Source organism: Prionailurus viverrinus, chromosome C1 (assembly GCF_022837055.1).
Source record: "Prionailurus viverrinus isolate Anna chromosome C1, UM_Priviv_1.0, whole genome shotgun sequence".
NCBI classification, from domain to species: Eukaryota; Metazoa; Chordata; class Mammalia; order Carnivora; family Felidae; genus Prionailurus; species Prionailurus viverrinus.
In genome coordinates, this window is record NC_062568.1 from 92,900,341 (window position 1) to 92,916,438 (window position 16,098).

The 16,098-nt window shown below is 40.9% G+C and overlaps 1 protein-coding gene and 1 long non-coding RNA gene across 5 annotated transcripts in view; one reads left to right on the forward strand and one right to left on the reverse strand.

Moving 5' to 3' along the window:
- The window catches only part of NCKAP5 (NCK associated protein 5), a 969,870-nt gene that overhangs the window by 739,590 nt on the left and 214,182 nt on the right, over positions 1-16,098 (forward strand). For all 4 annotated transcript variants that reach the window (XM_047870291.1, XM_047870290.1, XM_047870289.1 and 1 more), the window contains one exon: positions 14,240-14,308. In XM_047870291.1, the coding sequence (XP_047726247.1) occupies positions 14,240-14,308 (69 nt within the window). The remainder of the gene's footprint in view (positions 1-14,239; positions 14,309-16,098) is intronic.
- Positions 1-16,098, reverse strand: part of LOC125172362 (uncharacterized) — a 77,122-nt gene that overhangs the window by 14,475 nt on the left and 46,549 nt on the right. The window lies entirely within an intron of this gene.

Sequence of the window (16,098 nt, forward strand, 5' to 3'; positions counted from 1 at the left end):
TGGGGGAGATATGTGTAAAGGTTGCTTTTGCTAAGAATTTTAGAGTACCTAAATTGTTGGCTCTGTCATGATTGGAAAATGCTTGTTACATCTTGAGCTCAAATATGTAATTTGTTGAATTGCTGAAATTTTCAATTTTAATAGGCATAATTTGACGGTGCTATTAAATGTTTGGAATAATAGAATGTTTGTATCAGCCTTTAAAGACACACACTCATCAGACCCACAAATCTTCACTTCCCTAAATCCACACATGTCTGACTCTCAAAAGCAGTCTTTTGCAAGCTGAATGCATCAGTTTTCCTCTTCCAGCTTGTGTGGGGTTGGGGACAGGGCCTGAGAAGTGGTGGATGAAAGAGTTTCAGGGGAGGGGTCATGAGGCTAACCTCCTTAGCAAGTTCAGAGGTGAAGGAAGGCACCTCATTAAATGAAGGAGGAGGTCCCTGTGCTATCAGCTTTATGACACTTTATATGACACTTGAGTTTCTGAAACTAAATCGCATAAACAGACCTCAGGAAGAGAGCAGAGCTGGGAATGACATCAAGCTGAGAGGCCTGATGGTCACTGCTGAGTCAAGTAGGTTCCTGAATAAAATTCCAAGCAGAGCACAATCAGTAAACCCTTTTGTATTAGCAGATATAAATGGGTACATTTACCCCATCGGAGAGATAGTCTCAAGATCTATGATAGATGGGAATAATGGTGTGTGGAAGGAAGCTCATACCAGCTTTGGAGATCCAACTGTTATCTTTTCAAGAATTTTGTGAGCCTGTCATTAAACACACCAAGTATTATTAATTAAATTATGTAAGTTACATTTAATGGCAAAGACAATACACACTCAAAACTCATCACTTCCTGATTATTTTACATTTTACTATTTTTTATTAACTTTTTAATGTTTATTTTTGGGAGAGAGAGAGAGTGAGAGTGAGAGCGAGCCTGAGTGGGGAAGGGGCAGAGAGAGGGAGACACAGAAGCAGGCTCCAGTCTCTGAGATGTCAGCACAGAGCCCGACACGGGGCTCAAACTCATGAACTGCGAGATAATGACCTGAGCTGAAGTCAGATGCTTAACCAACTGAGCCACCCAGGCACCCCATTTTACTATTTTTTTACATTAGTTGGAGGTGTACAACATTGTGATTCAACAACTGTATATATTATGCTCACCACAAAGGTAGCTACCATCTGTCACCATACAACAATATTAAAATACCATTGACTGTATTCCCTTGACTATATTCCCTATGCTATACCTTTAATCCATGACTTATTCATTCCATAGCTGGAAGCCTGTACCTCCCATCCTGCCCCCATTCCCATCAGTTACCAGTTTTTTCTCCATATGTATGGGTCTGTTTTTGCTTTTGCTTGTGTGTTTGCTCATTTTGTTATGTTAGATTCCACCTATGAATGAAATCATATATCTGTCTTTGACTGACTTTGTTCACTTAGCATATACCCTCTAGTTCCATCCACGTTGTTGCAGATGACAAGATCTCATTCTTTTCTATGGCTAAGTAATATTTCGTTGTGTATGTAGACCATATCTCCTTTACAAATTCATGTATTGATGGATATTTGGGCTGCCTCCATAGTTTGAGTAATGTAAATAATGCTGCAATAAACATAGGGGCACGTATCTCATTTCAAATCAGTGACACCATTTTACTATTATCTGAGCTCTATATCCTATATGGTGAGGACACTATATGATGATATGCTACCATGCATCTCCTCCCAACTTTGTGTTTGGGGCCTTGGACTCAATCATGGTGGCAGTATTTACACCATGGAAATTGGAAAAGACTTCCAAGTGGGACTCTTCTCTCCCAGCAGATTGTTAAACATTTGCCAGCACATTCCCAAAGAGGAGTTTGTTTTGAGGAGGTGAGAATGTGGTCCCGCTGCTGGGAGGTTGTGCGCAGCTCTTGTCTCAGGTCCCCGAGCCATTGGCTAGCCTGTGTCTCCCTCAGCCTGGCTTGATTGTTCTTACTCCATATCAGTCTAAAGAGTTTAGTTGGACTTTTCTGTTATAGTTTATAGTACCGTGTGTAGGGGCGGGGATGGAATCTGCAACGGTGGTGATTTCCCAACACGTCATATCTGTGGCCTTGGCAAGTGGCAAGGGTTTGAAGGTAAGTTTGAGAAGAATCAACAAACAACACCTTGGACACATAAAACAGAAGTGTTTATTCCCCTAACCAATTAAAATTTCTTTTTATAATCATAGCTGCAGTCTACATCCCTGGGAAGTAAGGATTGTACGTGGAAAGGGTCAGAATTACAAATGGTCTGGTTACCCTTCTGCATCCCAGGCAGTGCAGGATGGAGGAAACAACATGGCCTGCCTTCATTGAGCCAGGGGTTGGGGGGATGTCAACCACCCTGCACTGTATGTGGCGGGTGCTGTAGCCAAGGGGTGGCAGGGAATAGGCACCTAAGAACAGGTGGCACCCTGTTCTTAGTGGATCAGTGGCACCCACAAGCCAGAGAGATGACTATTTCATATGTTCAGTTTGGGAAGAACCAAGTGGGACATGGTTCATTTCAACTGCCCTATGACATAGTAGAGATTCTCATGATCAAGTCCTTCTAGGCCTTACAAGAGAGCCCAGTAGGTGATCACTTGTGACATGGCTTCAAGGTGAAATGCGATGGCTTATCCTAGACCAACCTACACCCCTGCAAACCTGCCTGCTTTCCCGCTTTCTAATTCAGCCATTGCTACAATTAAAGATTCACTCCTTAATCCTCTCTTAAAATGCAAATCCTCTTAGTGCTTTATTTATCAGCTGTGAATCTTAATGTGAAGGAAGTTGGGAGTATCTCTGTGATAGCGAGTTTTCTGCAGGGGAGGGTGGTAGATAAATGGGCTCTGGCAAGTGGGAATGAGGAGTAAGAGAGGGAGGGAAAGGAGAAGAGAAGGCTTCAGATGAAGGGAGCCAGTGCCAGAAGCTGACCTATGTGCAAGGCTGTTTAAAAGACCCAGGTGTGAGGGCCCATGTTACACTGCTCTTGGCTAGAATCTCCCCAGTCCACAAAGACCCCCTGGCTGACGCCTCTCCCCCTGCAGAAGCCTGTGAGCTGCCCAGATTCAGATGGGAGTTGTTCTACAAAGGGCAGGAGGAAACGGACATTGATCGAATCCTGTAAGGGGCCAGGCGCTGTGTTAGATGTACCTTACATTCATCATGCCATTCAACATCAAAGGAGTGATGGGTATTCCTTTTCCTCTTGTTTACCAAGGAAAGACAGGCTCAGAGCCCAAGTGACTTGCCTGCGGTCATGGCAGGCAAGAGGCAGCACCAGGATCCAAATAAACAACTTACTTGACTTCAAAGGCCAGGCCTCTTTCCATTATAAAAAATAAGAATAAAAAGGAAATTAAAAAAGCACACTGTGTCCTCCCATTAGAATCTCAGACTTTGCTCCTAGGATGATATACCCTTCTTACCACTCCTACCGCCTCCCAACTCCATACATGGATTTCTTTCCTGAATGTCCCCTGTAGGCAAGAAAATTATGGAGCTTTCTTTTCTGTTTCTACTGTGAAAGCATTACCTTTTATTATTTTTCAGATACAATACAATATCAAATAATATTTGTCCAAGTGACACACATTTTTTCCTATTCACACACACACACACACACACACACACACACGCACACATGCACAGAAACAGAGACACACATCAATATATCCTCTAAGGGACTGTTTCTCCCCAGTGAGAATCACTGAGGTAAGAGGAGAGAGGCGGACTCATAAAATGAGTAAGAGAAAGCAAAGCACAAGCTTGTATGTTTTCATCTACATGAAGTGAGAATCTTTACAGTAGGTGCTCTCCTAGAGGTACACAGATGATACATTGTGGAAGCAGAGAGCAGGCACCTGTTCCACTCAAGAGATTTTTGGGGGCTTCTGGTGGAGAAGACACACATGGCGGCCACCTCCAAATCCAGAAAAGCAGTAAGAAACTCCTGAGCCGTTCAAAGTTGGCAACAGCTGGGGGTGGTGCAAAGTAACCACTGCCTTCATTCTGAAACTGATCCTACTGAGACACTGGTTCTCAAAATACAGTTCCTAGACCAGTAAGCATCAGCACCACCTAGGAACTTGGAGATGCAAATTCATGGGTCCTTCCCTGGATGGGCTGAATCCAAACACGGTTGGTGCCCGACAAGCTGACCTAACAAACACACCAAGTCACCCTAATGCATACCCAAGTTTGCAAACCACTGGTCTAGAGCCCCACCTAAGGATTTAAATTCTGGAAGTACACAGAAGTTTCACTGTGAAATGTTTTCTATTTAATTCTTCAAAAATGAACCTGCAGACAGGTCCTACATAACACGTTCTCATTGCATGGGATTCTGAACTCCTTGAAAGAGGGATAACATTTTATTTCAATTTATGTGCCCATTGCCTTGTTTTAGGCCTGGACTTAGTGACTATCCCTAAGGTCTTGAGAGTGCAAGAGCAAGGACATTTTGGTGATATGTCTTCATGTTTGGATACACAAGTGTCCATGTTCATTCCTGTTGTGGATGGGCACAGCTCATAACTATTTCCTGAATTTTTTAGGATGACAGAATTTTCCTCCAAAATGTATAGGAGCCCTAGACCCCACCTGGGTATAAGAGACTATTGCTCTTAAATAGAGTCAGTGGGAAACACCCCTTAGCCACCTATCTCTAGCACAGTCACTACAGTGACGGGCTACGATAAGGTGAATGATACAGACCCCATCAGGTTCATTTGATGGTGATAAAGGGAAGGAGATTCAATATCCAAGTCCAGTTCTTGGTGTCGTCCTTTGTACTCAGGCTTTCCACCCCTCTACTAAATCAAAATGTGCATACTTGGATGGCATGCTTAATGGCAGACTTAGCCCCTCCTGTGGTGATTTATGCTCCTAGTGTTTCTAGGCAGCTTTCAAAATAGAACAGACTATGGTGTAATTCTGGATTTTGGGGGCATGCCTTGTTTTGTTCAAAAGGCTGGATGTGAGGTTCCTTGGCCCAGAGACCAGAGTTGGATGGCACTGTAGTTAGCAAGTAAGTTATTTAACTAGAGCACACAGGACCCCAATTCAGGGTGGGAGTTGTAAAGGAACACACTTTCCCAAATAGCCTTCTTACCCTTATTCTGACCTGTGTACCTTTGCTGAACTGAAAGATTTTTGGTCAGATGGGAAGACACATTCTGAAAAAGACCACCTTTTGCAGCAGAGGTAGCCACAGGGATGCATCCTTTTTAAGTTCTGTGGATTGGACTTCTCTTCTTTTTCTTTTTTCCTTCCTCTTTCCGCCTTCTTTCCTCCAGACCACAGTATCCCTGCTGCATTTCTACTGCTTTCATTTGCACAGCATCAGTTTGTTCTTGTTCATCACTCTTGAACCCAAGTTATTCTCTGCAGTGGATATTTACTGGTGCCTGACATTATTCACTTTCATAATAATTTGGCAGCATCTACACCCAGGATTCTATCATGGTGGGATAATTTCCAATTCCTAATACAAGCCAGATGTCATTTGCTTGGTATTTTGTTCAAAATTGTAATACTTCTTTTATTCATTCCAATGAGGACTTTTGCTGTTGGTTTGAATGCCTATTGAGTAGGCTCATTCAAAGGTCAAGTTCCCTCTTCCTACCTCAGGTAAAATTAGCCGATTATTTTTCCCTCTAATCTTATTGTATGATAGCTTTCAATGTGAGAAATTAATTTGTTTCCTCTATGAGGCTATTTCCTTCTTTGAGGTAGCCCCTATTTTGTACATCTTTGTAGCCTCCATAGAATATTTCTTGGAGAACAGTGAGAGATCAGTAACTGGATGTATGCAGGGAAAAATTGATGTTCTGGCTCATCTCCTAAATATGTCCATTCCACTTATCTATTGCTGTGTAACCTTTGAGGCCTAAAATGACTGTCTTATTTTTCCCACAACTGTGTGGGTCCTGAATTTGAAAAGGACACAGCTGGATTCATTTCCAACCTAGAATTAGAGGATCCATTTCCAAAATCGCTTCCTTGCTCCTATATCTGGCTTCTCAGTGCTCCCTGGCCTGTATCTCTCCACAGAGCATCTCATCCTCCAGGGCCTCTCCGTGTGGCCCTGGCCTGATACCACGTGAACATACCAGCTTTCTTACGTGGCAGCTCAAGACTCCAAGAGCTAGTGTTCTGAGAGGCCAAAGTAGAAGCCAAAACACTCATGGTCTAGCCTTGGAAGTCCCCATAATGGCACTTCAGCTACATTCTATTAGCCAGGCAAGTCAATAAGGCCAGTCCAGAGTATAGGACATACATCATAAAGCATTTTCAGTCATTTTTAATCTACCGCTATGGTAATACTAGTGATGAGTGAAATTAACATTTTAGGAACAAAAACCCAATTTCTCATACTGCTTAGTGTAGAGAAGTAGAAACTTTAAATATTCTGCCAGTTGTCAAAATGTGTCAGATGATGTATACTGTTTGTTGTTGTTTGGAAACTATAGATAGCATAATAATAAATTGACATATGTAAAGAGTAAAAATTGTTTGTCATTTGTTTAACTTCCCACTTGTGAATAAGTGATTATCAAAAAGATACATCAGGATATATCTGTATGTATGTCTGTGACCACCACAGAGAGCACATAGGTAAAAGTGCCTGACATACTACTTGTGCAAACTCGCTGGTATTAAGTACATATAAATATCAAAGTGAGTTTTAGTTCCACCCAAAACTATAGTAAAATTTTAAATCTTACTCTTTTGAAAAGAGGCATATAAGGCATCATCCCGGTCCCAAAGGGCTTACAGTTTGGCTTGAGAGAATATTATCAATATTCATAAAACTATTAATCCCAATTGAAGGCATTATAATTAATTGTTAAAATGTATGACCCCCTCCTTATAATAGAGTTCACACTAATGAACATAGGAGTAATAGTGGGATTTAAAAATTGCTATTTGGTAACCATCACTGTATTAATTGTTTTAGGCAAAAAATTATCAACGATGCTAAAATATATGAACAATGTGTGGCTATTTAGATATTTGCATAATCTCAAAGACTTTGGGTAATTATATATTTTTGAAGTAACTTCCCACAAGATAGTTACTGATTATAAAGAGAAATACCTTTTTCATGGTCACATCTGGTGGATACCAACCTAATTGAGTGATGAAAGTTAGCAGGCTAGTCATGAGATAAATCTGCACCACATATCTCTTCATGTCATGTACCAAGAAGGACACGATATCATCGCTGTGATAGTTTTGCCAAAAATACTTATATGTAACCATGAGGAAGCATGAAACAAATGGATGCATCTACAGATGGATACTCTACGAAATAGCTGGCCTGTATTCTTGAAAAATATCAAAGTCACGAAAGACAAAGGAACTATTCCACATTACAGGAGACTACAAAGAAATGATAATTAAGTGCAGGGAACCTGGAGTTGATCCCGGACTCAATAAGGACATTAGGGGGATAATTGGTGAAATGTGAACAAGGTCTGTAGAGTGGACTAGGATTTTGTATGGAAGTTAATTCTTGAATTTGATAACTATACAGCAGCTATGTAAGAAAATGTATTTTTCGTAAAATACTCTTCACAGTATTAAGGGGTAAAGGGATATCATGTCTGCATCTTACTTTGAAAAAAATTCTTTTAGTGATCTCTGATTTTAAACAAGTAATAAAGTAAGTGTGGCAAAAAGGTAACCTTTTGAGGCATTGGGAGTGAAAGGTAGGAGGATTCTTTGTAATGGTTTCCAAATAGTTTTGTACATCTGAAATTGCTTTTTAAACTTTAATATACACCCCCATTTTAGCTTTTGAGGTTCATGTTTGAATCAGACCACAAAATATTGAGTGGGATTTAGAAGGGCCACTAGGGAGGTGGGGCAGACTCCAGGTTAATGCAGCAGAAGCAAAGGCGTGCAGGCCAGGAAACAAGATCTGGGTCCTCACGAGAGACCCAGGAGGCTGGCCTGCCTTGAGAGATGCCATATGCTCTCAAGCAGCAAACACAGATAGATGGATGTTGGATAGGTGAGTGGGAAGGCTATGGAAGGTAAAAAGCCTACAGTGGAATTGTTACTTAATGCAGAGGGAACTTTTTTGCGCAGAAATCTCCTACCTTTGGTTATGGAAGAGGATGTTGTGTTATTCCATTCAGGCCACTGTAACAAAAAACCATGTCTGGGTGGTATATAAACAACAGAAATTTATTTCTCACTGTTCTGGAGGCCAGGAAGTCCAGTATCATGCCTCTGGCATGGTCAAGATCTGTTGAGGGTCTGCTTCCTGGTTCACAGCCAGCGCCTTCTTGCTGTGTCCTCACATGGTGGAAGGGAGCTAGCAAGGTCTCTGGAGACTCTTGTATATAAATCTAATCCCATTTTGGAGGATTCAACCTTCATGTCCTAATCACTCCCAAAGACCACCCCCCCCCCATCTCCTAGTAGCATCACATCAGGCATTACAATTTCACCATATGGAGTTTGGGGGAACACAGACATTCAGTCATCAAAGATGTATTAAGCTAATTTATGGTATAGAGAGATTTCAAATATAATAAGCATTTAGAGAATTAATGTACAGCAGCAATCTAGAAGCATCAGTCTGTTCAGTCATTTGTAAGTTTTGGCTAACATTTATTCACTGAGCAAGACCTTTGAAAAACATCGTTCCTTTTAAGTATATATTAATTTATACCCATCCTCCACAGTAAACCCAAACGATATAGATTTACTCTAGAAAGCTATTCAGTTTTATAAAAATGTGTGAGAACTTTAGAGATGAAATCAGGAACTTAGATCCCGGCAACTGGGGGTTGTGAGGAAACCACATGGAGCTCTAAATCAGGAAGTAAGTCTGGCAAAAGTTTTTGGTTGTTATAGAAGGCAAAACTGAATACCAAGACCCAGTACATTTAGTTAGCATGCATGCTCTAATTACATCCTCTGAGTATACTGAGTTAATAACGTAATTTCTTAAAGTTAAAAAAGACCTGTGTTGTCATTTCTGTAAGTTTCAGTAGTAACACCTACTTCTCTTTTCCTCTCTCCCTGTCCTTTCCCATCCCTGCCATAAAATTATCCACTGTTTCTTTAAATCACATTTAATTAAGGTTTGTTTTGTTTGTTTCTTTCTTTTGTTTTCTTTTTCCCCTGTTGCCTCATCTTGGTAGCAGGTAAATCCTGAATTTCTAATAAGTGCAAATGCATTAAAGAAGATCACAGGTTCAAGATTATTTGAACTTCACCGGCATAATTGTTAATATCTCTATTGTCCCCTGGGATATGTAGGATTACATCAATTAAATTGGTCTCTGTAACAGAACGCATTAACCATAAATGTGACGACTTTGTCTTCCCCAGAACCCTTTAGGTATTTAATTTGCTTGCCTGTAATAGATTGTCAGAGCAGTAAACGTGAGGCAAGTAATGTAAGTGGTGTAATGATGGTAATTATCTGAATGGATCGATTGTAGTGTTATTGCAACATGATATTGTGGGTAGGAGTGAGAGAGAGACATCCCATATAAATTCTCATTTTCAGCTTTACTTCCTTACACAGTTTTTCCAAGACGTTTAAAGTGAAAACAATGTAAACTGGCATTGCCATTCTCTCCTTTATCTATTCCCATTATCCTTTGTGTGGTTGCCTTACTGAAACCAGCAGACCCCACACAAGCTCAGTTTCTCCAAAGAAAGCAGCGACTTTATAGAATTGGAATTCTGGCAGTTTCCCTGTGATTCACAGTATTCAAATATTTGAACTGGAAGTCGCTTTGTAGATTGGCTAGGCTGTTCCCTTCATTTATTACCTAAAGAACTGTAAACCCAGCAACATTAAATGGCTCGCTAAAGGTTTCATGATGGGTATTGCCATATAGACTGCCACACTGGGGCTAGAACCTAGAACCGGTCCTCCCACCTCGACTGAGGGGGACCTGGGAGGTAACACCAGCTGCAGGTATGAATGAAGTTCAGTGTGACAGGCCACAGCAGTCCCTGAAGGAAACGGCAGCGAGCAAAAGGAAACAGCTTTCAGTTGAGTATTGGGAGGTGGGGGTGGAAATGAAGAGAAGAAACAGCCTAGGAATAACCAATATTGAATAAGCAGATAATCAGCGGAGGTGGAATCACTGGGCTGTGTAGCAGATGTCTACCCATGACAAGAATGTAGGAAAGAAGTCAAAGTCAAGTATTAGTACTGGTACCTGAAGAAGAAACAGGGGTTTGAATCCTGGGACTCAAACCAGGAATAGGGTGAGATGATCTAACACTAGCAAGACCACATCCAAAACGGCTTCTCCCAGCAATTTCCCTCAACTTTTGTGCCCCATTGTCATTTGATCACTCGACCTGAATTTCATTGTTGATTAAACTAACAAACTGGTCTAAAGCTGGGGCTTTTAATATATCTGTCAAAGAAAACATTGCAGTCATCAGAGGCACAAAGAAAACCACATATGACCCATGTCTTCTGAGTTACTGGAAAATAGAACATTAGAACTCCAAATCACTGTTAAGTAGAAAGATAAAAATGAAATATCCACAGAACAAAGGCTACAAGCCTGTGTGTCCCAGGCGAGGGTGGGAGCAGAGGGTGTGGGGAAAACATTCCCAGTACTGGCCATGGATGGAGACCGGAAGTGCCTAGTGCTGGCTGTAGGGCAGGGCTTGAAAGTGCGGGGGACCTGAGATAACTGTCTCAGAGAAGCAATGTTTCTGGAGAGAGGGAAGCAAGGAAAAAGGAAGAGGTGCCATTTGAAGATCTGGTTCTGATAGAAAAAAGGAAGAGGGAAAATTCTAAGATGCTAAAGAAATGAAGAAAAATATATGACCACCTCCTCCAATCATCATGTGTTAAAGAAGCTAAAACAAGGATAGGTGCAGGGTCGAAGAACGGGACATGAATGTGAAACATGCTGATTTAAGCAGAAAGAATGTGACAAGAGGATTGGTAGGAATTGTGGCATATGTAATTGCAGAGAGCCAAGGGACATCATTGTAACTTGATAGTAACAATAAAGTAAGACACAGAAGGGAGTAGAGAACACTATAAATGAACCTGTAAGAGGTGGAGGGCCATGGAGGACAAGGGGTGGGAGAGGAAGTGACCCTTTGCTGAGTATATCTTTTGGTATAGTTTTGACACTGGGAATCATATTAACGCTTTCTGTATTCAAAAATGGAAGTGAAATGCACAAGAAGAGAAATTAAATATTACTACCATCAGCATCAGAAACAAATGGACTGAACTCCAGGAAGGAATGAATAGCGTAACCATTATGAAAGGGGGACAATTACCAATCTAGTAACTTTGAACACAATATTGTTACTATATATACCTGCATTCTAAAGAAAAAAACAAATTGTGAACTCTTCTTACTACTGTTTTTCATAGTGTAACAATTTTGTATGCGCAGTAGGGTTGAATAAATGAGTAAATGTAATAATAGTGAATGCCTGTGTTCTCCTTGCAGAAAAGGAAGACACAAATAAGAAATGGAGAAGGCAAGGAAGAATTCTGTAGGGGATGGAGTGTGTGTGTGTGTGTGTGTGTGTGTGTGTGTGTGTGTGTAGGTGTAGTGAAGAGAAGAAGAGAGAAACCCTTTTACTGAAAGGGACTGGAAGAAATGACCTCTCAGTAGCAATGGGAACACATTAATACTCAGATCATAGTTTCCAAATATCATTCCCCAACAAAAAGCAAACATGATTCCTTAGAGAAATGGCTCATTTCAGGAATGGGGCAGAGAAAAAGCAAAGTGGGCTTGAAACATTTTCTTGTGCCTAAAAAGAGTCTTTTCTCAAAATTATGGAAATATGGGGGCTCGGTCGGTTAAGCATCTGACTTTTGACTTCGGTTCAGTCATGATCTCATGGTTCATGGGATCAAGCCCTGTGTGTGGCTCTATGCTGACACAGCCTGTTTGAGGGTCTTCTCTCCCTCTGTCTTTGCCCCTCCCCAGCTTTGTGCTCTCTCTCTTTCTCCAACTAAATGAATAAACATCAAAAAAAAAAAAGATGGAAACATGTCAAAAGGCACAGGTTACAAGGGTTCACCTTTCTAAAGTTGGAACAATTTGGGCATCAAAATAAATTCAGTAATGACTTAGAACCCTTTCAATAATACAAGAGCCCATGTATTCATATAGGTAAATAATAAATAGGAAAAGCACTTTCTTAGAAAAAATGCAAACTCATAAGTGTAAGTAGAATAATGGAGTGAGAAATCAACGTGTGCAAACATAATAATCATTGATTCAGGCAAGATGCAATGGTTGCTAAGATAAATTGATAAAAGTTTGATGAGAAATAGTATATTTTCATAGTCTAAAAATATCTCTGCATGATTTATTTATTAACTACAAAAGGCAAGTGATTTTGAAATACATTTGGCAGACCCCACCTTAACCACATGATCAAAGTTAACATGTCCAATAACAGGTATATGGATATTACATAATTATGTGCACTGAGAAGGACCCAGCATCACACACACACACACACACACACACACACACACACACACACACACCATTTTTGTGCTATTCCTGACAAGTGTACAAGAGGAAACTTGAAACAGACCCAAATTAAGGGACATTCTACAAAATAGTTGACCTGTATTCTTCCAAGAAAGAAAAAAGGAAGGAAGGAAGGAAGGAAGGAAGGAAGGAAGGAAAGAAAGAAGGAAGGGAAGGAGGGAGGGAGGAAAGAAAAAAAGAAAAATAAATTAATGACATGAAAGACCAAAGGATTGTTCCAGATTAAGAGATCCTATATGGGTGACAAATAGATTCAATGCCTGACCCTGGATAGGTTTTAGGAGTGGAAAAAAAAATTTTCTGTAATGACATTATTGGAACAATGGATGAGTTGGAAAAGGTACTGAAGATAAGATTGTTGTATTATATGAATTAATATTTCCTGAATTTGACAACTGTACTTTGGTTGTGTAAGAAAATGGAAACATACACAAAAGTATTTAGGGATAAAGCACATCATGCCTGCAGTTCCCTCTCAAGTTTCAGGGAAAAACAATGAAAGAAAGAGATGATGATCTATCAAATGTGGCAAAATGTTACAGAGCTGGTGGCTCTGAGGAGAAGGTATGAGGGAGTTCTTTCCACTTTCAAATTATCTGCAAGTTTGAAATTATTTCAAATAGAAAGTTAAAAAAAAACAGGTAGGAGGAAACTATAAGGGGAAAAATGTTGATCCTTCTTTCTAACACCTAAAAATCACCACCGTTGTTTTGGGGGAAAAAACGGATTTAGAACTCTATACCCCCGCTTCCAAATGTCAAGACAGGTTGTGGTGAAGGGGTAGGTAGTGAAGGGTAGGTAGAAGCCAGTTTGCTTGGGGGAGCTTGTTTGGGGGAGCAGGGTGTGTGGTCAATGTTGCAGCCTTGGGAAGGGTTAACTTGGACAGTTCAGGATTCAGACTAGAGCCAGTAGTAGCTGCAGGGGACCCACGTCACCAGATGTGGAGGGCAGTGCCCATGTCACCATTTCATGTTCCTTCTAAAACCTAATATGTTGATGAGCATGACGTTTTCCCGTTTTTATTCCACTTGTAACGTAGTAATCATATTCAACCTGGTATCCTATAGTAACCTATTTAACATTCAGACACCCACATGGTTCTGGGGAGCAGAGAGGCAGTAATTTTTAAAAGGGAGGGGAAAGGGGGAGGGACTCAAATATAGTAAAATTCTTAAATTTCTCATTATATTCTTATGTTCAAAAGCCATTGCTTAACAAGGAAAGCCACGTGTTTGGTTTGCATTTGGAATTATGCTTTCATGAATATACCTGAGATTCTTTTCTATGGCCTAAACAAATATTGGGTTGTGAAACTGTGACAGGTCTTAATGAAGTGGATTAAGGCATTTCTTACATTGACATTTTCATAGAATGAAATAAACATTGTAATCTTTTTACAGAACACTCTCACATCAGGCCATGATTTTATTTGATACCTGTTCAGAATATCAAGTTTTTGCATTTCTTGAAATGGTAATGTACTTTTGTGAACAAGTTGATAGGACACAAGTCATCCCTGAGTTATTTATAATAGTACTTAGAGCAAACTTGTCAAAGATTCTTCTCAAAGATTATTTTGGATCCCGAGGAGGTATATTTAGTAACTGTATTGAATAAGCTGTCACCTAACACAACATTTCATTGATTTATTTGTATTATTTTTGTATCTCACTGCAGGCAGAGAATTCAGCATTGGCTTTGGAAAATGAAAATCAAAGGGAACAGTATGAGAAATGTCTTGATGAGGTAAGCGGAGTAGAAAGGCTCTTCACAAAAGGCTGAACTATTTAGGATTCCCTTGGTCAGATCTTAATATAGGTCTGTTAGCAGCCTCCACAGAACATTAGCATTTTGATCTCCAAAGGAAGGTTGCAAACATGTATGTGGACACTGAGAAGGAAGGTCAGCCTCTCCCTCCCTCCCTCTTCCCTTCTCTTCCTATTTCACTGTACAGGCATCTGTAAATTCCTTTTGGTTACTACTTAATATTCTTGTGGCACAGTTGAGGTATGCCTCACTGTATGATAAATTTCTTCCTCCCAGTAAGTGTGATCCCGGCCTGTGAATGAGAAAAGCTATGTCAAGGCACGCTGCATCGCCAGTTGGATGCCGTGTCTGAAAAAGCAGACCCTTGATGTAGTGGGTGGGGATGATGTTCACAGTTGGCAGCCAGAGGGAAAGGATCAGTAGATTGAGAACAAGCCACAAAGAGAAAGGGAAGTGAGGAAGAAAATTTGAGCAGAGTGGAAGAAGACAGAGCCACACGCGTGAGTAAACCCGGTAAGTATTATTTGATGGTAATAAAGAGACAAAGGCAAGGATGGTGGGAAAGGGGAAAATTGAAGAGTGTGTGGGGCCCTCCTTCTCCTCACAGCCATTCTCCTCACACTCCACCCGGGATCATACCCTCAGCCCCCCCTGGATCATCCAACCGGGATTGGCCTTCCACCTCACAGACATGCTCTCATCTGGGATTTTGTTGGCGACTGTGGTTATAACTTTAACGAGATGGCTTTTTTAGTCATCTGTCCAAATAAAGATAAAACTTGCATATATCTGTTGATCTTAAGGGTTGATATGAAATGCTGACACAGGTTTTAAGAAAGTATGAAAAGCTACATTTAATCGCATTCCATTACCTTACTGGTGGAAACTAGCATATTTATCTTCAGTCTTTTCCTCCTCACTAACAATGAGGAAAATCTTTTCCAAAAAAATCCTCTTGATCTTTCTTCCCCTTCCCCGTACTGTCCCGGGAGGTGACGGGTGACTCCATAAAGAACACAGGTTGGAATCCCAGTTATGACATCATTGCTGCCACCTTACACCTTCCCCCCCCCCCTAAACCCGAAGTGGCCTCTCTCCTCAAAATTGCAGTTGGGGCTGCTGTTTTCCTCCACCGGGGATTCTCAAAATGTGACCCCTGAACCCAGCAGTATCAGCCTCACCTGGGAAGTTGCTAGAAATGCAGATTCTGAGGCCCCACCCCAGACATCCAGACTAAGGGACTCTGGGAGTGGGCCAGCAATCTGTGTGTTCACAGGCCCTCCAAATGACACTGATACACCCTACAGTTTGAGACCCGCTGTCTTCATAGCAGGGACCACCTTGCCTTATGGTTACTGATGTGTGGTTGAAGAACCCTCACCATGTTTCCAGAAAGTTCTTTCACTGTTTAATATTTCTAGCCATATGTATTAGTTACTCAAGCAAAATGGCATTTGCAGTACTCTGCCCTGTCAGGACTTAAAAAGACTCAGAATCATCTTTACAAGGCCCCAGATTGAAAGAATAGCTGAAGTAAGTTGACATAAGTGGGGAACGATGACTCAGTCTAGCAAAGCCAGTTTAGCACTTCTAAACCCTGTCCCCCAGGCTCTTGGTCCAACAAAGTTTAGGGCAAGAAAGAAACAGATATTGCCCTTGGGCCATATGTATCGATAAGCCAGGTTTCACTTTAACCTCCTGTACAGAATTTCTGAGAAAACCATACCTGTATTCAGAAGTCAAATTTATGTGAATCACACCATAGAAAC